This window comes from Melopsittacus undulatus, chromosome 2 (genome assembly GCF_012275295.1).
Source record: "Melopsittacus undulatus isolate bMelUnd1 chromosome 2, bMelUnd1.mat.Z, whole genome shotgun sequence".
NCBI lineage: Eukaryota > Metazoa > Chordata > Aves > Psittaciformes > Psittaculidae > Melopsittacus > Melopsittacus undulatus.
The window spans coordinates 61,306,221-61,328,531 of NC_047528.1; the positions used below are offsets into that span (position 1 = coordinate 61,306,221).

The 22,311-nt window shown below is 44.0% G+C and overlaps 1 protein-coding gene across 1 annotated transcript in view; it reads right to left on the reverse strand.

Annotated features, from left to right (window-relative positions):
* The window catches only part of SH3RF3 (SH3 domain containing ring finger 3), a 246,859-nt gene extending 239,438 nt beyond the window's left edge, over positions 1 to 7,421 (reverse strand). Inside the window, exons 1-2 of the mRNA XM_034074640.1 lie at positions 7,020 to 7,421; positions 6,409 to 6,501 (exon numbers count right to left, since the gene is read on the reverse strand). Coding sequence (XP_033930531.1) covers positions 6,409 to 6,501; positions 7,020 to 7,421 — 495 coding nt within the window. The remainder of the gene's footprint in view (positions 1 to 6,408; positions 6,502 to 7,019) is intronic.
* Between the last annotated feature and the right edge of the window lie 14,890 nt (positions 7,422 to 22,311).

A 22,311-nucleotide genomic window follows, 5' to 3' on the forward strand; every position in this document is an offset into this window, starting at 1 on the left:
AATTTTAAAGGTTTTCAGCAATGCTCCAGCAACATAAGCAAAACTTCCCACAAAGCAGAGGTAACGAGTTTAGGATTACTGCTGAGGAAGACGCTAACAGAGCCAAGCAAGTAAAACTAGCACATCAGCAACCCCACCACCACCCCGAACTGTCAGGAAAAGGCACGGCTCAAGCTGTCGGAGGAATCTGAACTGGCAGAAGAAAGAGGATCTGGGGCTGGTAAATGGGGAGAACCTGTTCCCAGGCCCATCTGCATGATGAAATCTTTCTCACTTTTTTCACCCTCATTTTTTGGTTTGGGATTGGTGCTTTTACTTTCTCCTTTTTTTTTTTTTTTTTTTTTTTGTATAATGGTCAGGACAGCAACTTTCCAGCTGAAGTACTGGTCTGTTCCAAGCAAGAGGCTTCTGTAATCAGGAGCAGCTTGGGTTGGTGCAAGCCTAGGGATAAACAGGTAGCTTTCAGCTGGCACTGTGTCTCCCTGTTGCTCCTTCTCCAGCTGCAGAAGCACAGCTGCTGTGAGAGCTGGGGCAAGGCCAAGGTCATGCAGCTTTCTCAGATCCCATAGTTTATCTTTGTTCAGGCTCTCGTGTCCTATTAGAACTAATGCTGGGTTCTTCCCATGACAGCTTACCCCAGACTGGGAAAACCTGTTGTAAAATACCAGATTTTAACAAGACTGCATTGAAAAAGATTCAGCTTGATACGCGATGAGTGAGTGCCGGAAAGCTGAAACCACATGCGTCCTGAACAGTTTTGATCCATACTCCCTGAAATCTGAATGAATCCAGTGCAGTAGAGGTCAGCAATTACAATGTTGCAATTCTTAAAGACATTAATCAAAGCAAAATATTAGTTACAAGTGGCCTTCTGAAGCTTAAGGAAAGGCCTCTAAAGAAAAGTGACTTACGACTTCAGAAGAAAGTGGCATCCCATAGTTACGGATATTACAGGTGGGTTACTGAAGTGCAGGAGAGAATTATGGTTTTTATCTGAACTCTAAGCAGTGCTTCTTAAAAGAAACAGCATGAAATGTTGAACAGAATAGTGAAATTAGAGGGAACATTCTAAATACGACAGTGGAATACCCAGACAGACTTTGCAAGTTGGAAGTGTAACAGGATTATTAACCTAAAATTATGAGATGGCAAACAAATATAACTGACTATAAGAAAAAAACTTCCCAGAGCATAAAATGCTCATGGCATAAATAAATATTGATGTAGCATTTTATGTGGCAGCTTATTGACCGCATGGACAAAGCTTTGTCTAGAAAGAGCACACGTAGCCTCCCCCTGACCTGCGAGCACAGGCACACAGCATTAACAACAGTTTGACCTGTTGGGCACCCAGCCAGCCCCAGCAGTCTGCCTGAACATGAACTGATAAGATTAGAAACAAGGAATACAGTGTACTGTTACAGCCTATACACAGCACTCATTGCTGCATCCCTGCATTGGTGTTCCCTGCAAACCAAGTGCAGCATCTCTGCCAAGCCCCATTCAACAGCAGAAAATAACTGTCCTAGCTTCAGTGTATACCATTGGTGCTTTTTATCTCCCCAAATCCCAGCCTCGTTAATAATAACTCTGTGTTTGTAAGGCAGCTTCCCTCTGAAGATCACGAAGCACGAGGGTGGGTGAGTGCTACTGGGGCAGATTTTCAGCTGGGAGACATACAGCTCAAAAAGTTCATGCAGCTCACCAGAGGTCAATGGCCACATTCTGCATAGAACCATGCTCTCTTTTCCTTCTGTGCCTTAAAACCACAGCAGCACTGTCTCCCCGAGCAGCAAACAGCAGAGGTTTAGAAGAGGTGGATAAAAATCCCCAGTATTAAAATGTGCACAGGTTCTTAGGGCTGAGCCGAGCAAGTCTATCCATCTCTCTGAGTAACCAGCTACTGAACACTGTCATATGCTAAGCGTTACCAGCGTTTGTCATGAATCATTCAGAGGGATGACGTGCAGGGTTAAACTTAGCATTCACGTTTGTCAGCAAGAGGAGTCCCAACAGAGGCATGTAATACTGACACAGACTAACAGGAAAGGTCTAGGGCTAGCAGCACAAAGTCCTCTCCATAGTCCCACAACCCTTCCAGGTGTGACTGAGCTGGCCATCCCAATCCAGAAGGAAACTTACACTGTCAACACTGGCATGTTTTGGTTACATCAGGCCCATTTCTCTCTTGCAAGTAAAAGTTAACAGCATCATCCAAATATGGACAAAAATACTCCACTTATGGAAAATGTAATGAACATGAAATGTGCAAATGGCAGGTCTTCTGAAAAGCATTGAATGATGAATTTCCCTGACTCAGCCCCTCAGTAATCGCCTCTCCTATGCTCACTCAATTCTGTGAGGACAGCTGTAATTGCTGTGATTTTAGATACTCCTGGCTACATTTTTCACAGTCCCCTTTGGTGTGATTGTTAATCTCCTGCACCGAAACACATTTTTTAGCCATCTGCCAGACAAAAAAAAAAATCAAGATCAGAGACTTTAACATGTGGAGCACCAGTCCTACTTGGATGGCTTTACAGCAAAGTTCAGGCACTGGCCAGCCAAACTGCAGTATCAGAAGCAACTAAGAGAAAAAAACAAAAGTTAGGTAAGTCCATGGGCCTGTGCATATCATGTGCTGCCAACAAGAAAGGCACTCCTATCTGTGCAAACCTGATCATTAAAAAGCCAAGATGAAGAGTCTCCTCTGCTCAAGACAAAGTATGCCCCCATACAACCCACTGCTTCTTGTAAGGGATATAAATGCTCGTAAATGCCAGACTTCATCTGCTTCCTCCTGCAGAAGCCAGGGTGGCATCTTCACCTGATAAGCAATGTATTCAAAAAGGAAATGCAGCAGCGGAAAATCACTGCAAGGTCTGCTTCATGTTCAACCTACTGTAACCAGCGTAGGATGAAGCAAGACTCACAAAAAATAATGACTCAATGTCTCTTTCGGAGAATTTCTACAAACAGAGCAACTGAAAAGCCTAGATAACAAATTAGTGCTGCTCCCTCTGCTTTGAAAACTCGTGTGAAGCCAAGGGTAGTAACCTTTCCCCTGGGCTAGCAAATGGCAGCCTTTCACCCAAAACAGTGAAATAGCCCTGCAAAGCTGATGCATGGGAGAAGCATCTAGTGCAATACAGGGGAGCGCAACCCATCAGTCACTTCACTCAAGCATGCTGACATATCATTTTCCTTGTGTGCACATCTTACTGTCTACCATTACCTATACCCCAGCCTGGTAATGTGCCACATGCCTGTTTATCACTTGCTCATTGGTCTGAGAAAAACCAGAGACATGTTTTGTTTTTCTAGGTTGTTTCTTTTTCATGCAAATGTTGTTCTCAGTTTGTATTACAGGCAAGCAAGCAATAAGCCCCACACCTGGAGTGGGAGACGCCTGGTTTGAGAGGAAATTACAAAAGACTTGAATGCATTTAACTGGCTATTAGATCTTGAGAACTCCTGAAAAAAAAACCAAAAAAATTCTGAGTGAAAAACTGCAATAATTCTTAAAAAAAAAAGAACAACAAAACCCCACACTCAGTAAACAAGGCAGATTTACCATAATGCCTCAACAATCTAAGGGAGCCATTTACTTTGACAGAGCCTAAATTCCCCAAGCGGTTTGACAGTGGTAATGGAAACAGAGGAGCCAATAAATTATAACCTTGTGGGTAATGTGCCTACCATTATAAACCCCTCTTAGCCTCCTGCTTTATCCCCTGGGAGGGGGGCACTCCAGCAGTTGCTGGATTTCCTCTCTCTCCTTCTTCCAGTGTGCTCTTTCAGCATTCAGATGCTTTTATAATGTCTAATACCATAGTCTGCGTATACACAGCGTCTTTAATGTAAACGTCACAAAATACGTTATACCATTTAGAAACAAGACTATTGCGTTTTTTTTACAAGGTGAAACAGAGGCATTGGGAGACTAACTGGCTTACTAAAAGTCACATACCACTACGTACCCATAGAATCCCAAATATTTTCCAAGTAGGTATTAGTAGATAAACACCACTTTGAGATCTTTCATACTGAAGGTGTATATCAAATATCTTAAAACACCAAAGTATTTTGGAAGCATTTCTACAGACAACTTTGGAACCATCTGCAGTGTCAGCTCATCCCCAGCCCAGTCCCTCTCGCACTGGGCTTCAGCACCCTGGATAGACTGAATGTGCCATAAGCTATGGGAAAAGAAGGACCAAAGACCAGATAAAGAAATACAGAACCCCCGAGAGTGTTGCCAAAATCATAAACAGCATTTGTTGATTTTAGAAAATGCTGTCTATACAAAGAAGACTTCCCTAAAGTATAAGGTGTAGAAGCAAAACACAGGTGTAACAGCAACACAAAAGCTGGCCCTGCTCTGTCTTCGAAGGTTAATTAAAATTCTCATTGAAACAGATCCCTGGTGTGATTCTAACATATCGGTCTGAGAATCTGGGCAAGTCTGAAGTCTGATGGAAGTGACCTTGGCTCTCTGCCATTACATTTCATAATTAGCAGTTTCCTTCCTAACCAAAAAGCCCATGATGGTATGTCCCATTTTATATACCACACTACCTAAAATGAAAGGTATTAATTAGTAAAATAATGTAATTTGCATTTAAGCCCCAGGCAGCAAATCTACAGCAATTTCTGAAATTAAAATATATGTATCTCATAAAGAATCACTTTCAAGGGAGCTAAGCTGTCAAAGACCAACATAAGACTAAAAGGGATGCAATTCTACTCCTCAGTATCAGCCTCAAAAAGCCTAATTCTAGGCTGGTTTGTACCATCTATTGTTTAGTACAGAGAGAGGTTCTGTACTTGTCTCCAGGATAGCTCAGCAATCAGCTGTATCAGCAACTCCAAGGAGGATTATTCTCCCTTGATGCTTTTTTTAAAAGCAGATTAGTTCAGACTTTCTTTCACTGTAATGAACCTTGTAAGGATCAAGAACATTACATTGATTTCCAGGATAAAATTGTGTCATTGGTCAAAAGGCCAAACAAACAGTTTTACAGACTCACTCTGCCCTAGCAAACCCACTGCCCCAGAATCACCCATGAGCCCCAGCAAGGGTTAAAACCTGCAGCTGTTAACCATAAAAGCCAAAATGTGATTCTCAGGTCATGTGCAACTTTGCTTTCTATAAAATTCAGATGGGTAACGCCACACACAGAAACAGACAAAAGAGCTGAAGATGCTCACCAAAGCGCTATTCAATCAAAGCCAGATAATGATAGAACATGATGTGTTTTTGTTTACCATATGATAATCTGCAATAATGGCTAGGGAAGTGACTTCTTAAAAGCCAATTTATGGTAAAATCATGAACATTCAACTTCTCTAAAAATTTGCATAAACACCAAAAATTACTCTCAAATAACTTTCTCCATCAAGCATTTCCTTACATGTACACCTCCCTGCAACATCCTAGCTTGTCTATGATTTAAAGATATGCAAACCAGAGATTGTCTTCTGCTGGATGGTCACAAAAGCTTGGTCAGGGGGCAAGACCCTGTCTCTACAACACAAATCCTGCAGGTGTAGTAAGCCTTCCATGCAGATCCTACCTCCGTGAGAGAAGACTACCTGGACACCAAACCAGACTGTGAGAATACTGTATTTTAAACTACCTAGTGAATGCAAACTTCTATTTTTGTAATGCCAAAACTCAAGATGACAGGAGTTGTCTGCTACAACAAAGCCGCAATACTAAGTTTAGTGGAAAGACAAACAAGTAAAGAAGCAGAGGGCAGAATCTCACTGCCTGTTTTCTTCTTTAAATTACAACAAATTGTTATTAAACACCTGAAGATCACTGAGGACTACAGCTCATTAATAAAGGATCTACTCCTTCAGAAATACTACCAAGCATATTTCACTTCAGATTCCAAAACTGAATGTTACGGAACAATGTATGGCATTTGCCATCATTTCCTGTAGGCAAAACTTCAAAATGCCAGCACAGGTCTGTTTGTTTTTCTCAGAAAAACAAAAAAAAAAAAAAAGGAAATTAATGAATTGAAACATTTATATAGCAGTACAACTTCACAAGGAATCCCTGCACTGACCTTTCAACATCAAAAGCCTGTACACGAAACTACAGCTCAAGCAGATTTCATGACAGATCAAAGATAAATTAAATATATCCATCATATACATGACATTATAAATATGAAGTTCACAATCTTCAGTTCCAGTCTCCTAAAGAGGTCCTATAGTAAATTGTATCATATCAAACTAGACAATAATTCCAAACGCTATAAGGAATTGATCTCGTCCCCTTTGAGTCAATGAAAATCTTGCCATGGATTTTAAAGGGAGCAAGATCGGGCACTCGATTGCAGTTTTAAAATAAATAAATGCAGATGCTGCAGTACTCGAGTTCAATAAATCACACACCTTATACATAAAAATGAAATTACGCTCCCTTGGGAGGGGAAACTTCAGCTTCAAGCCCCACTCAGTTCTGGCTGGCAGAAGGACTCTCTGTGGCTGTAACCACACACGCAGCGCCCAGGAGAGGAGAACTCGGGGCGATTAATAAGAGCGGAGATGAAAGCGCCGGTGTCGGACCCGCCGAGTGTCCCCGTAGGCAGCACGGAGGCGAGAGCCAGCTCCTGCCTGCACCTGACAGGCACCTGGCAGAAGCCAACAATGTGAATGAAAGCGCTTTCGAGGCACTTTGCAGCTCTTAACTCCGGGAGCCACGTCCAGCTCCGCTACACCGGGGGCTGCCCCGGGGCCCGCCGGTGCGGTAGCTACCAGACTGCCAGTGCGAGTACCCGCGGAGGGTCCCGGGCCGCCCCCGACCCCTCCTTCCGCCCCGAGTACTTTGAGAACAGCCCTGGCCGAGCCTCCCCGAGACTCCCATCTTCACATCACAGCGGGACACAACCGCAGCTACCAACCGCAGCTGCGGGAAGCAGTCCACACCACTGCCCGCTGGACGTCCCGCCGGCGAACTGGGGCCTCACACACGCCCGAGCGCTCCCCCCGGTCCCGGCACCCACCTTTCCCAGAAGGGCGCTGCGGCTGGCGGCCGCCAGCTCCCGCAGGCTGGCGGCGGCCGAGGCGGCGGCGGCGGCAACGGCGCTGGGGGCGGCGGCGGCGGCAGGCTGGGGGTACGAGGGGGCCGCGGAGCTGGGGCTGCCGCTGGCGCCCCCGGCGGTGCGGGGCCGCTGTCGGATGCCGTCCAGGAGACGGACGAGGAGGATGTTGGCGGGCAGCTCGTCCACACCGCAGCCCACCAGGATGCGGCACTCGGGGCAGCGCAGCTCGTGGCGAGAGCTGACGATGCTCTCCAGGCAGCGGCGGCAGAAGGTGTGCTGGCACGGCAGCACCTTGGCCGTGGTGTCCAGCCGCTCCAGGCACACGGAGCACTCCAGCAGGTCCAGCAGCGACGACTCGTCCATCGCCGCCGCCGGCTCCCGCTCCGCCGCCGCTCCGCCGCCGCTCCGCCGCCCCCTCGCCTCCGCCTCCGCCCCCGCCCCGCCGCCGCCGCCTCCGCCTCCCCTCCGCGGGGCAGCGCAGGGCCCCGACGCCCCTAGGGCCGCCACGGCCGCCGGCGGCGAGGGGGGGCCAGCAGCGGCAGGGCGGGGGCCATCCGGGCAGCGGGGGTGCGCAAGGAGGCGGCGGCGGGGTTGCCCCCGGCGGCGGACAGCGGCGACCTCGGGGGCTGCCTGGGCGGTGCTGCCCACCCCCGTGCGGCGCAGCGGCGATGCCAGCGGCGCGGAGCGGTGCGGGAGGAGGGCACCTGCCCGTCCGCACCTCCTCCCGCCGCCCGGCGCGGCGAGGCTCAGCGGCTGCGGCGGGGCCCGGCTTGGCCCGGCGAGCTGCCCGCCGCGCCTCCGCGCGGGGCGGGGAGCCCCGGGGGGGGAGCCCGCTGCACGGCGGCCGCCCCGCAGGCGGTCCCCGCCCGCCCCGCCGCCTCTCCATGGCTCCCTGTAACCCGACTCAGCAGGGATCGCCGCCCGCCTGCCTCCGCCGCGGCTGCCACCTCCTTCTCCTGCTACAGACGGAGACTGCCGGGACAAGCGGAGGAGACCCCCTCGGGGAAGCTGAGGACACCCAGGAGGGAACTGGGGGGAGCCCCAGCAGCCCTGACAGGGTCGGGCTCCCCAGTGGTCGCGGGGTCGCGGTGGTGGCCGGCCGGCAAGGTGTCCTTGGGCACAACCTCCCTCTCGGGGGAACAGCGCCGCTGTCCCGGGCCGGGAGCTGGGCAGAGGCAGAGCCGCCGTCCGGCCCTGCCATCCCTGGCGGCGCGGCTCCCCCTGGTGGGCTCGGTGAGGCGCAGCACGGAGCCCCCAGTGCATCCTCACGGGTGCGTCAGCGCGTTCCCGATTAATCGTGCTTTAGTCGTTACTGGATCGTGCCCAACCCATGCGGTGCTGGGAAGGTGAAAATCAGAAGGAAGGTCGAGCCTCTTCTTCTTACCGGCTGTCTTGTGCTCAGCCCGCGCCTGCCCCGGTGCTTTCGGTCTCCACCCGGTACCCACGTCCCGGGTGAACTTGCATTCAAGCCCTGCTGGAAGGGGCGAGATCCTGGCATTTTGGACTTACACATCCCTGGTGCATAGTAAGCACAGGAGATAAAAAAAGATAGGGTACAGCCACTTGTGCATGTTTAAGATGAATGGAACTTCTCCTCAAAGAAGCTGCAGACAAAGCCCCATGCTTCAGACAAATGTTGCTTTTGAAAAATCTTTCTTTCTCTTTTTTTTCTTATTAGCTCTTTCGCCTATTCACATGATTGAGGGGTCTGCTGAAGCCAGAAACTACAATCGAAATATGTCGCCACCTTGCCAAAGAGAATTCTCATTTACGGCCCAAGCTTTCTTCCATACCTGCGCCTGAGATGTAACAGAGCACTTTTAGATTTCAGGAATGCAATCCAAGGGCTTGCAGAAGCTCTCCTATTCCTCTCTCAAGTGACACTTTCAAAACTGACCTTTTGTGAGAGCTGTGTTAGGAAGGCTGTACAAAATCTTCCTGTCAGCTTTAGGCCTCTATAGTTAACTTCTGATGCTACAGAGCAAGATGACCCTATTGTGCTAAAAGTAATCTAGACATTGTATATTTAAATTAACTAAATTTCAGTGTGCAAAAAGCCATGAATCTTGCTGCTCTTGTGTTACTGTAGAAGAGAAGGGGTAAGTGCAAAGCTAAAGAAAAGCTCCTGATGCAGAGCTCAGATCATTATTTGTTGCTGAGTAATGTTCAGTAACCTAACCTATGTCCTTGCAGAAAGAAATACTAAACTCAACAGTTTTAAAGTATAAATAATACTGATGCCTGGAGAAATGTGAAATACAGTATCAAGGACTTGGGCTTTCTCTGGACTACAACTGTTAATTTAAGAAAAAAGAGTAATGGAGAGCCTTTAAGGATAAAAGGCATCGCTACAGCAAGGAGAGGGGTATACTGGAATATCTGTAATGAAATACGTAGTCGTTCCAGCACCTCAGATTGCTTTCTTCAGAGGTGAAAACTTAAATATTGCTGTCAAAACATAAGAGCCCAAAGTGTTCTATTACACACCAGTATACCTCTAGTGATTAGAAAGATGTTTTTCCTCCATCCTTCCTTCTGGTTTCTCCAGGGTTTGCAGCCAAACCAACCTGCCACTGGGTCGCCCGAAGTTGCTGGTTTACATATGCCCAAAGCAGGAATAACACTCTGGAGAACCAGCATCCAAAGATGATGAGACGGTCTCTTGATATCAGGTCAGCTTTAAAAAGGTACAGGTGTGTAAAATATTTATTATTCAATAGAAGAAATGGCTGATAGACTCATAATGAGGGTCTGGTGTAGTATATTTGTAAACATCCTCTTGAACATGAGCTGGTTGTCATCACAAAGAAGCAGAAGCTAAACCAGAGGCAGAGGAGGTGAGGGAGCTCTCAAACCACCCTGGAGGACTGCGTGGAAGGGGGGATGTTGCTGAGAGACACCGAGGAGGATGGAGGAAATGGGAAACCAGAGGAGGACAGGGAAAAGGGCACACGAGAAGAAAAAGAAGTGAGGGAAAAGGAAGGGTGGCAAGGATTAAAGGAGGGAAGGATTTATACACAAATTACACAGGGGACTAGAGACAAGTAAAAGCACACTTCTATGAAAAGGAGGGCTCCAACTAGTAAAAACACCTCCTGAGTGTTTGAAGTGCCTTTGATGTCAGAAGAAGCATTTTCACACTTAAGAGTTCAGTGTGTGCTTGTGTGCTTCCCTGTGCCTGGGCCTAAGTGAGACTTAGGCCAGCCCTGAAGGAAATTGAAGGAAGAAAAAATCATCATACATACTTTCTCTTCTTGCTGGAGAGGCTGTGGGAAATATTACATTAAATATTCAGAAATTAAATACTCAGATTATTCATTTTAGAAACAGAAAAAAAGATTAAACACTCAGAAGCCTGAGATAAAACACATAGAAAGGATTGGAAAGAGATATAAAAGTAAACCAGAACAGGTTTAGGTTTACTTTAAAGAAATGTGGATTTTATATTTCCCTGTCTCAGCTGCCAAACATCTAGATGCAGATTATAAGCGTGAAGTGATTATTTGGGAATTAATTAAGTAATGCGATTAACACGGCTCTTAAACAGAGGTGCTGTTTTACACATAGGATAGAGCTGCACATTTTGCCACGCATCCCTTGGTGAGTGTGTTTGAGGAGCTGGCTGATAAGCAACTTCTGTTTCAGGCTGTGCAAGTGGCTTTAGTCTCATGGTGGCTGAAACAAATCCTTCTTGATGCATTAACTTTGATGAGTACCTGGAGACAAGAAGAGACTCCAAAAAGCAGAATACTGCTGCCAAAGAGTACAGTGATATTGAAGCATTCCAAGACTTCATGTGTAGTTGTCCTTAAATTATAATAACTTACTAGGCGCTGCTTAGTGTCTCAATTAAAAACAAAACAAAATAAAAAAAGCCTGTTCTCCTTTCCTGATTCTTTTCTCTGCATGATCTTTCTTGCTATTCAATTCAGAACAGGAGAGACTGACAGTTTTTGCTCTCTGTAGCTATATCTGTGTTGGTTTCAAAGGCATTTTTCTGGGGAAAATAAGTGGATGTTGCACCTTCAGCTTTGTTTTCATATATTTGCATGCTGCTCTTGAAAATGGCTGTTTAGCAGTCTTCTACTAAATCAGCTATGATTACATAGAAATTATTCTCTATCTTTGCTTGTATGCTTGCTCTGCTTGTAAAGGTCTACAGTGCAATAGCTGTTCAGTTTGCACAGCTAGGGAACTCTTGCCTACTAAATAACAATGAGTAGCTCTCATTTGTATGATCCTTCTCAAACCTAAAAAGCGTTATGAGAATGGGAGGCATTATTATTTTAGAATGTCAATGTAATTAAACTTGCAGTGGAATGCACAGCAGTCTATTTTTACTATTGCATTTTCTCTATATGTTTAAACGATCACACAGTTATGCTTACATTACTTGATTTATTTACATTTAGATTCAAAGAATTCAGGCATTCTTGGACTTCTGAAGTGAATGATATTAATACTAAGCAGAGGGAAGGAGGGGAACTTGTCAGTTCTGTCTTCTTTTTTCTTTTTATTGGACATAAACTATATGGTATAGCTAGCAAAAAAATACCAAACCGATTTCAGACCACAGACAAATTTGATGATGGGACTTTCTGTCTTCTCCTTTGGCTGGAGATGAGATTTTTGATTGAGATCTATCTATCTATCTATCTATCTATCTAACTATCTATCTATCTATCTATCTGTTTCTCAACCACCCCACCCCCCCACTCTCCCACCCCCCATTGTAAACCCTAGCAATAGTTATGCAGAAAGGCTTTTCTTACACATGGGGAGTAAAATATATCAAAAGACAGGTTTTAAAGAATCAGTGGCTCAAAATCCTTATGGAAGCTACAGCAGGACCACTGCCCCCAAAGTACATTGGCTGTTACAATACCTGTCCTGGGAACATATGTGTGGCAACCTACCCTTTTATCAAGGTCTGGAGAGAGTATCTGAGATCCCCCACATAAGAAAGTAATAGGAAATCCATTCAATTGGACTCTGAAATTTTTAAATGTTCTAAAAATTAAAAAAAAAAAATCAAACGTTAAAGCTCTATCCATTAGGCAAACGCATTGTCATGCGGTTTTATTTCAATAAACTTAGGAATTAAAATTACACTTCCCCTAAGAATACATGGTGGCCATTGCCAGTCTCAGTGCAGTAGCCTATCAAAGCACTGCAGCTTTCAGACAAGTTCTATCACATTCCTTGTAGTTGGGGGTTTTTTGAAGATGTGGACAGATGCAGGTCAGCTGTTGTCTGTTGTGCAGCTCTCACAACACATCTCTGCTCTTAGTGAGGCACCTCCCTTCCAGTGTGATTATACAATATGCCTTCTGCATGGCTCTCAAGATGTATCTGGGGCTTTCATAAAATTAAAACTTCAGCTTTTATTATAACTTATTGTCATGGTTTAAGCCCAGTCAGCCACACATCTTGCTCACTTCCCTCCCCCTTTTTCTCCCCCCACTCCTGGAAGGATGGTAGGAGAATTGAAAGAATGTAACTCCCATGGGCTGAGATAAGAGCAGTCCAGTAACTAAGGTATAACACAAACCACTGCTGATACAACCAATAATAACTATGATAAGGGAAATAACAAGGGAAGAGAATACAACTGCTCACCACCTGCCAACCGATACCCAGCCCGACCAAGCAGTGATCTAACCCTTCTGGATAACTGCCCCTATTTGCACATCCTGGGCATGCCGTGCTGTGGTATGGAATACCTCTTTGGCTAGTTTGAGTCAGGTGTCCTGTCTCTGCTTCCTCCCAGCTTCCCCTCCTCCCTTGCAGAGCATGAGACTCAGAAGGTCCTTGGTGAGAGTAAACATTACTGAACACCAACTAAAAACATCGGTGTTATAAGCACTATTCCCAGGCTGAAAGTCAAAAACACAGCACTGCATCAGTTCCTAAGAAGGAGAAAAAATGACTGCTACTGCTGAACCCAGGACACTTATTTTTTTAAAGGGCTGAAAAATAGCTTCAAATGCAAGACTATCTCCTTTGCAGTAAATTGGGCATAAATGATGTAAGGAGCTTTTAATCTTTGGGGAAATGGGCTTGATGGTATCAAAGACTGAAGAGGAGCATTATTCTAGTCCTGAGGAATTTTTCAGGTCACAACTATAGTGAACTACAGGTCCTTGCCCTCACTAGGAGTCAGTTACAGTTCCATAAGATGAGAAAAAAATTATATCCTATTTCTTTTCTCTCCTTCATGGATCATAAATTTGATTACATTGTCTTCACTTGGCCACACAGATTTTTTATTGAATATTGAAAGAAAGAGACTTGTTTTAGTGATTAATTAATTTACCCCATTTATCAAAATATTTTTCCCAGTTTGCTGATTTCTTCCCACTAATTCACATGTAAAATGATCATAATCTTTGAGGATATCTGACAAAGTCCCTGTACTCAGTTTGTGTGGCCAGGTTTTGGTAGTGGGGGTACTATGTGGTAGCTTCTGTGAGAAGCTTCCCCTATGTCCAGTGGAGCTATCACCAGCTGGCTCCAAGCTGGAGTTTCTGCTGGCCAAGGCTGAGCCCATCAGCACCAGTGGTTTCACCTCTGGGAATAATATGTTTAAGAAGGCAGAAAAGTTCCAATGGAGGAGCAACTGCAGCCAGAGAGAGAAGTGAGAATGTAAGAACAGCCCTGCAGACACCAATGTCAGAGCAGAAGGAGGTCAGGAGGTGCTCCAGGTGCCGGAGCAGAGATTCCCCTGCAGCACATGGAGGTCCACAGTGGGGTGGATACCCACCTGCAGCCCATGGAAGCCCATGGTGGAGCAAGTCTGCTGGCAGGAGCTGTGACCTTGCAGGGGACCCACACTGGAGCAGTCTGTTGTTGAAGAACTATACCCATGGAAGGGGTGCATGCTGTAGCAGTCTGTTCCTGAAGGGCTGCACCCCATGGAAGAGACCCACGCTGGAGCAGTTCATGGAGAGCTACAGCCTGTGGGAAGGACTCATGTTGGAGCAGTTCATAAGGACTGTCTCCCATTGAAGGGACCCCACACTGGAGCATTGGAGGAGCACGAGTCCTACCCCTGAAGAGGAAGGAGCAGCAGAGACAATGTGTGATGAACTGACCACAAACCCCACTATCTTTGTGCTGCTGGGGGGAGGAGGTAGAGAATTTGAGAGCGCAGTTGTGCCTGGGAAGGAGAGAGGGGTGGGAGAGGGGTTTGAAGATTTGATTTTAACTTCTCATTATCTTACTGAGATTTGATTGGTCATAAATTAAACAAATTTTCTGGAGTGGAGTCTGTTTTGCCTGTGATGGTAACTGATGAGTGATTCCTCCCTGTCCTTATTTCAACCTATGAGCCTTTTGTTATATTTTCTCTCCCCTGCCAAGCTAAGGAGAGGAATGATAAAGTATCTTTGCAGCATCAAGTGGCATCATAGTTACTCGTCTGTATGATTTACTTGTCACAACTGTGAGAAGACAAAACTATTTAATCACTGTCCTACCACCAACACCCAACCAGTTGTTCTCCAGAAATCCGTCACAGGGAACAAGAGACTGCTGTGGTTAACCTGTACACTTCTAATTGTGAGTTTTTAAGAGTTCAAAATTAGCTGTTGAACCTTCTTGCATTGCAGTTGTTCTTAAAGGCCCAGTCACCGGTAAACTTACACTTGACATCTGAATTTCTTGATTTGTGTGCCCACATAGAGACTGGACTGTGTTCAGCTGGGGATGGTTAATATTCCCAGTTTTAGTCAGGTTTACTCAATTACAGCAGCCAGTCAAGGAAACTGATTTTCCTGGAGCCCCACTTTTTTCTGCAGGTCCATCTTAACCATAGCTGCCCATTGCTATATAGGCACAGCAGTTGTGTTTGTGTCCCTGGGGCAGTGGTGGTGCCTGCGTGGCTGATTCCCACCTCTGCAAGGGAAAGCACCAGGTCTTCCCTTTCCATCAGGGCCTGAACCATCATGTTATCAGTGTTTTCCTCAGACTTTAACAGCAGAAACTGCTGCTGCACTATGAGTTAGTCAATGCATGATCAAGTTAACAAGCCATCTGCAGCTAAAACATGAAAAAATACTGTGCACTCTAAAATTCTTCATTTCTGTATCATGCTTTTGACTTCATAAATGTTTTTTAAAAAAGGAGAATTAGCTTTTCTTTTCTTGCATGTGGTTCAGGAATAACTTTGACTTTTATTTGCAAAAGTTTGGAAGAATAAGGATTAATTACCATATGTAAGAGAGAACACGTGCTCTTTCAATCAGCATTTACTTCTTTAGATCGAAGAGGGAAAACAGCAACCAACAATGCTGCCAAAATAAATGTTTAATGGAGCACAAGGTTGTAATTTTCTCTATAATGAGGCGTAGCATCTCTAGGAACAAAATGGGTACTATCTCTGCAGACAGGCATGTACTTAGAAACATAAAGATGCAATGTGCAGAGAAGTCTTCACAGTTCCAAGCTACAGACAATACAGGCAGGGAATAACTCAATAGGCTTTATTAATATTCAAACAAGCAGCTGTCAACACTTCATTCCAGAAGAAGCTGGAACTCCTCACATAGTTTTTACTACCATAATAGTTGGGTTCATTTGCAGTAGATTGGAAAACATGCAATACTAATGAACCCTCCCTGCTTCTCCTGGCCTGCCATTAAATCCTTCCTAAAGTGAAAAACATTTACTACATATGCAATACCACGCTCTCAAGAGGCTTCAGGTTCAAAAGAGACATTTCAATTTTGTTTCTTAGCAACATACATCCAATAAAAGTGAAACACTATACAAAGTGTAATATGTTTGTGTTGTTTTAATCTATAATGCAGTACTTTGTCAGAGCTAAGGAAGCACGTTGCTACAGGATCTTTACAATGCCTCTTGTAATTAGACATACACAGTTTTTGTTTTTCCCCTACTAGATCACCTGCTGCAGAATATATTTCTGAAGGCACTATAATGTATTCATGAATAATAAATAAAGAGGTTAGTTCTGCTCTAATAAGGGCACACTTTCCAAGACTATTGTATGGTCTGTTACATAGGAAGAGATCTTTTGATGTTTCATTCATAGACAGCATTTGGGCATCTTGCGAGGACTTGATTTCTAGAATGAGCACCAACCAGCCTCTAATCTGGGGCTAAAGGATTTGTACAGCACTTATTTCCTGGAAATATAGTAGGCATGGCTTAATATTTTGTTCTCCCACCCTGCATTGGCTGACCTCATCTGACCAAAAGCAGTTCTGTGGTTTCTTTAATGTCATGTCAAGGAAGAGAAGGAGCCAGCCAGGTCTCCAAAGGCACATAGAGAAATATGCCCTACAGAGGAGCTTTCAAAATTTCACTCACTGCAGCTATAGCTCTTCCTCTTCATCATTTGGAATAATTGCTTCCACAGTGCCTGCAAAGAGGCATAGGAAACACATGGTACTTAGCTTCTTCTTATGCTTTTTATCCTTCTCCTGTATATGTTTATCTTTAAAATTCAGAGATTACTCATCTCTAGAAAAACTGTAGTACTCTGTAAGCAAGTGCCTGGTAATAACAATTTCAGCACATGAACACTGTGCTTTCAATAGGCAAATATTAGAGAGGTGGAAATGACAAAATACATTATACAAAGAAGTATGTTTAATCTTGTTTAATGAAGTATGTGAAATGAAGGAAAAATAGCATGAATTCTGTCCTGTCTTCTATCAGGTTGGACATACCCAATTCAAGAAATCCTGCAGCATTTCTAGTTCATGCCATGATTCACCTTCCTGGGGAACCCTGTGCCTCCATCCTCTTCATGCAGATCTTATACATCATGTTCCCTGCATTAGGCACTTCTACAGACTAACTCATATTTTTAGCAGTGTGGGCTGAAAAAATGAGTCTACAATATTCAGATAAAACTAGCTTAAGAGGGGCCCATAAGTATCTAGCACTGTATATATAACTTAAGAATTTTTTAACATTAAAGGTAGCTAGGGAAAATAATACCACATAGGAACACCAGGTGGAACTAGGAGGAGAGGAAAGAAGGAAAGAAAAAGAAACAATTCCTCTTGATAGTTTGCCAAGTTTCTTGAAGAAATACTTTTTCTAAATGCAGTCCTGGTAGAAAATTACTTATTTACTTATATTTCACTATCAGCTTCTCTGGATGCATACAAAATTTAACAGGCTGATTGGCTCCTTAAAGCAAAGAAGCAAGTAACCTACTCAGAAATAATGAATATGATAATTCAACCTAATATGATAAACCAGCTTGACACCTCTCTTTGCTTGCAAAGTTTGGTGGCAAGAACATAAACTGTCCTCAGACTGTGCTCTAATTGTCTGATTTTTTTTAGACTAGCTGAACACTTAGTAGCTCTTGCTGAGGTTAACTGAAAGCTGTGGTTGCTGCCTGCTTTTGTAAACGAGGTTATAGAAGTCAACAAGCTTTGTCAAAATAGCAGAGGAAATGAATCGCATGGTGAAAGAACACACTTTCTCTTCTGGAAATAGTTAATTCAGCTGACTTGAACAATCTCAGTCACATGAAAGAAGGCAGGTCTTTTTCCCTAGTAGAGACCAGTGCAATGAAAGTCCCTGTGGATCAATAGCTAACTCCCTAATTTGCACTTAAGCCCTGAATAGGAAATCACCCTCAGCTGTAGTGAAATGCTGCCTAAACATTTTGCAGAGGGCAAGGAGCCAAAGATAATCCTGAAGTGAAGTCCTGGAGCAGCCTCTGCTTCTTGCCTCATGGAGAGCTGTTAGAAGAGGAAGTGCTTTGTGGTGGCAGCTCCAAATCATCTCTGCAGTAAATAAGAAAGGTGCACATCCCTCTCTATACAGAGAAATTATATTAGGAAGTACTTCAGATTTTGTATCTTTAGCTTTTGCTTCCACAGGAAACACAAGTGCAAGATCCTGAGATTCAGCAAAATGAGTGATTAAGATTTCCACTGCTGATTATATGCTCTGTGCCTATTTTTACAACTTTACATTATTTTTTATACCTATTTAGATATTACTGTTAAGCTGCAAGTGACCCCCCCGAGTTGAAATATTGTAATATTTTACCATTAAAAAATCCAGGATACATTTGAAAGGCTGGGGTTTATTATATGTCAGTGCTTTACGCTCACAAAGGCACTAATGGCAAAACCATAAAAATTCAGTTTCTGCTTAACACAAATATTTCCTGGAGAAAATTATGTAAAAATGCATTGCTTGTAATACAGTATTTAATCAAGTACTCAGTGCCAGCACTCAAGGTGACTTTCTTTCCTGTGATGTTTACATGGATGCATCCCTGGAAATGTTCAAGGCCAGATTGAAAAGGGCTTTGAGCAACCTGGTCTAGTGGAAGGTGTCTCTGACCATGGCAGAGGACTGGAATTAGGTTATCTTTAAGGTCACTTCCAACCCAAATCATTCTGTGATTCTGAGATTCATGCTGTCTGGATAGAGAGGAATGATCGTTTGCACTGCATTTTCTGTATTAGTAAGCCTTCACAAATCACCATTCACTCTTCATATGCTTCTCTGGGATCTCCCTTCCTCATGAGCATTACAATCAGAGCACTTATTTGCTAGATCATTTACAGAAAGAAACACAAAAAGGTCTTGAATATAATTAAAACACATTTTCTTTCATTTGCAGAAATGCTCACTATGTACCCAGCTTTCCATCTACAGAACCAAAACCCAAAAAAATGTTTCTTTCTACTATGTTAATTTCCCCTTTTTATTTCCCGTCTGAGAAGTGAAATTATAGCAGCTTATAACTGGAAGGCCAGTTCATACTGTCTTACCCCTTCTGTAATAATTTACCCTAGTGCAAAAAATGTTAATGTGGCCCAGCAGAGCAGCATTTATACCTCATTTGCAGAGCATAAATTATATAGTCCAGGGTATTGCACATTAGGTTTCCCACCCCATAATTTAAAACTGAACATAATCAATAAAATTACAGACTCTACAATGTTGCCTTTCTAGACCACATCTGCATTTTGCCAGTGCTACTGTGTGTTGTAAAAACCTGCACACTGAGGAAATGCTGGTGCAAGAAGACAATAAATCTGAGAGATGATCTTCTTTCCTCCAGCAAAACCATACCATAAACTGTTTTCTCAAAAAATCTGGCTGAGAACTCACCTCTGCTGAGCTAATGCAGAACATAATAGAGCTGTTTATTACCAAACTCTAGTTTACAGTAGGTATGCAAGTAATAGGGTTTAATAGATATTACTGGAAAATTATACACTTTGGTCAAAAGTCAGGTTGATAATCAGGAGCAACACCATCACATGCTTTTTTTAGAAAGCCACACAACAAAAAAGTGGAAAGGCAATGTAATGTGGCCTCTGTGACAGTGGGGTTGAGTCTGATTTAATCACTTCATGCTGCCTGTTTATGCAAATGGATCAGCTAAGCCCTGTAATATTAACACTCTGGGCCAAACTACTATAAATATTTCTGACAATATGAGCTGGGAAAAGAGATAAAGCTTTACTGCTTCCTGCTTTTACTTTGACTTCAATATGCTAACAAATGTTAATAATATGCTAAAATGCAAAGCTTGGAATATAAAGGTGTCCCCTCAGCTCTCTAACAGAGAAGAGAAAGACAGTTTCCCATCAAAGGCTGTGACTCTTTAAGTTGCACTGCCCAGGTGTATATATATACATATATATAAAGATGCTGATGTTCTCTAGGCATATGTGGGAAGATGCAAAGGGGCAATCACATTTTTCACACCTGCAGAGTCTGGATGGTGTAGGCATTGGCTAAACAAGATCTCAGGAGCTCTGGCACAAACCTTTAGAGGTATGGATAAAAAGAAGGCAATTCAAGCATGCGGCTCTTCCAGTCTTGTTTATGCTCACACAGAAATCAGTATACATCTCTGAAAGTTTGACTGGGCACAAGAGAAAGGCATTTCTCCCAAAGAAGACACCTGAAAATGAAGTCTCAGCTGCAGAGAAATGTTGAATAACAGCATGGGCTGCTGCTTCCATCAATACCTTGGATGTGTCTGAAATATACTGTGCTGTCAGTCCTTTTTGATGGACTCTGGCAAAGCAACTTCCACCTATCTTAGAAGAAGAGGTCTAAACAGCTGGACTTCCTGGCAAAGGAAGAATGAGGTCTAGCACCTCCAGGGAGGGCTATGATGAGTGGGGTTCAGTCTGGGTCTTTCTACTACCTATTTTGATTTCAGATGGCTGGCAGCTTTAAATCCGAAGGAATCACTGATCTCCGCTTCCACAGGTGGGGGTGGGGGGACAACACCACGGATGGAAGGCAGCAGGGGGAGATATAGCTATTTTGTGTGGCAAAAGTGTAACAAAGAAAAGGTATTAGGAGCACTCATATGCCAAGAAAAATCAAAGAAAACTAAGGAATTAAGGCCAGCAGCAGTTCAATCTGCTTTGGCTAAATCAACAGTTGGGCAACGCTGTCTAATACTACTTTGGAGGTATACCCCTGCCAAAGATGCTATGGATACCTATGCAGCTAGTTCCCACAGCAGTGAAAAAGGGGCGTATTTCACAATATGCTCTCAGCAACTTGAATAAATGCCCAGCTATGGAGGAGGTGGTCCATCATTCAGCATGGTTGTGTATCCCTGTGAGCAGCTGGTACTCTGCCTGGTACTGGCAGAAGCAGCTGCTGGCTCTGGCACAGACTTCCCCACACACACAACAAACACACACACATTTGCACCCACAGTCAGGTATTTCTCCATTTCCCTCCTAATACACCCTTAACCCTTCAGACTACCTGCATGGCCTCACCTACCTCATGTACCACAGCCATTATCTACCATAAGCAGGTGCTCCAAAAGTAACTCACCATAGCTGTCCCATAATAACATACCACCAACCCATGGGCTGACCTGTAGAAACCATCTGCACATCAGCCCCTCCACCTCTTTAATGCTGCAGACCTATGCAAAGAGGTTGGTGTACCAGTGGTTGAGAGAAAAGCACATTCTCAGTGCTTATTTCTGGCTTTTCATAATATCAAATAAAGTAGCACATAAAGATTATGCACTAGAACATCTGAAAAAAACATCATATATTCACCCTGGTATTTTTTAAATCAGAATGAGCTGCATTGTGCCTCAGAAAACAAGTAGGAGGCTTTTGCTGTCTTGTTGCTTGCTGACAGAAAGTTCAGTAAGGTTTTAGGATAAACCACCCTGTTCAAAAAAAGAAGTGAGTTTTTTTTAAAACCTTGCATAAGAAGAAACTTCCATCACAGGGAGAGGCTGAAGCAGCTCCATTATTTCACTGCTTAAAGCAAAATTTGCCAAGAATTTAAAATGGCAGACAAAAGGAGAGGAGCATCTGCCAGGGAGGAGAAGAGCACAGCCCAGCCCAGGTGGGATCTCTTTCCACAGCCAAAACAAAACAGTCAGAGACATGGTTAGTGTTATGACTTTGTCAAAAGCAATTATTCATTAGGAAGCCTCATTGGAAAGATGAGGGTGGACAGGCGGAGATGCACCGTATTCCAGGAAAACACAGGATGCAACAACCAACAGTGAAAAAACCAGCAGGCAACCAAGCTGTGATGTCTTAGGTGTCTTATGTACACCTGGGTTTCAGGGTCTGGTCACTCTTATGAAGGGGAAATTGCATTTGTCAGCGTAACACCGGGCTATATGCATGCAGGGTTATATCCCTGCTAGCAATCTCCCATATGGTGAGGGCCAAATTCCCCAGAAAACTGAAAGTTTCCTTTAAGAACAGGTTAGACAAACATCTGCCAGGAATGACATAAGTACAGGTCATCCTGCCTGGCAGAGGATGAACTAGGTCACCTGACAAGGCCTAGTCTGCTCTAATTATCTGTGGTTTCTGTGTTAATATCCAGCTAAATAATGAAGTGGTGGAATTTGGAAAATTTATAATATCCACAGCTCTGAGGAGAACACAAGCGAAATAGATGGAGGTTTTACAAAGGAATGTTTCCTAGAGAAATACTATGGAAACAAGGGTGGTTTTGCACTGTCAGGAAAAAAAAAAACAAACAAAAAAACGAATGGAAAGAAGAAAATGTTCTGCCATTGTACTGCATTTAAATGTAGTACATTTAACAAAGACCTGTTTATCACACAAGGTAATGGAGGGGATGGTCTGCTCTAGATGAGAAGAGCTGGTTTGTAGTCAAACTGTGTTGTGCATGCCCATCAGGCAACTTGGTACGACACAGACATTTGTTCACTCCCCTTCCCCCAGTGGGATGGGGAGGAGAATTGGGGAAAAAAGTAAAAACCCATGGG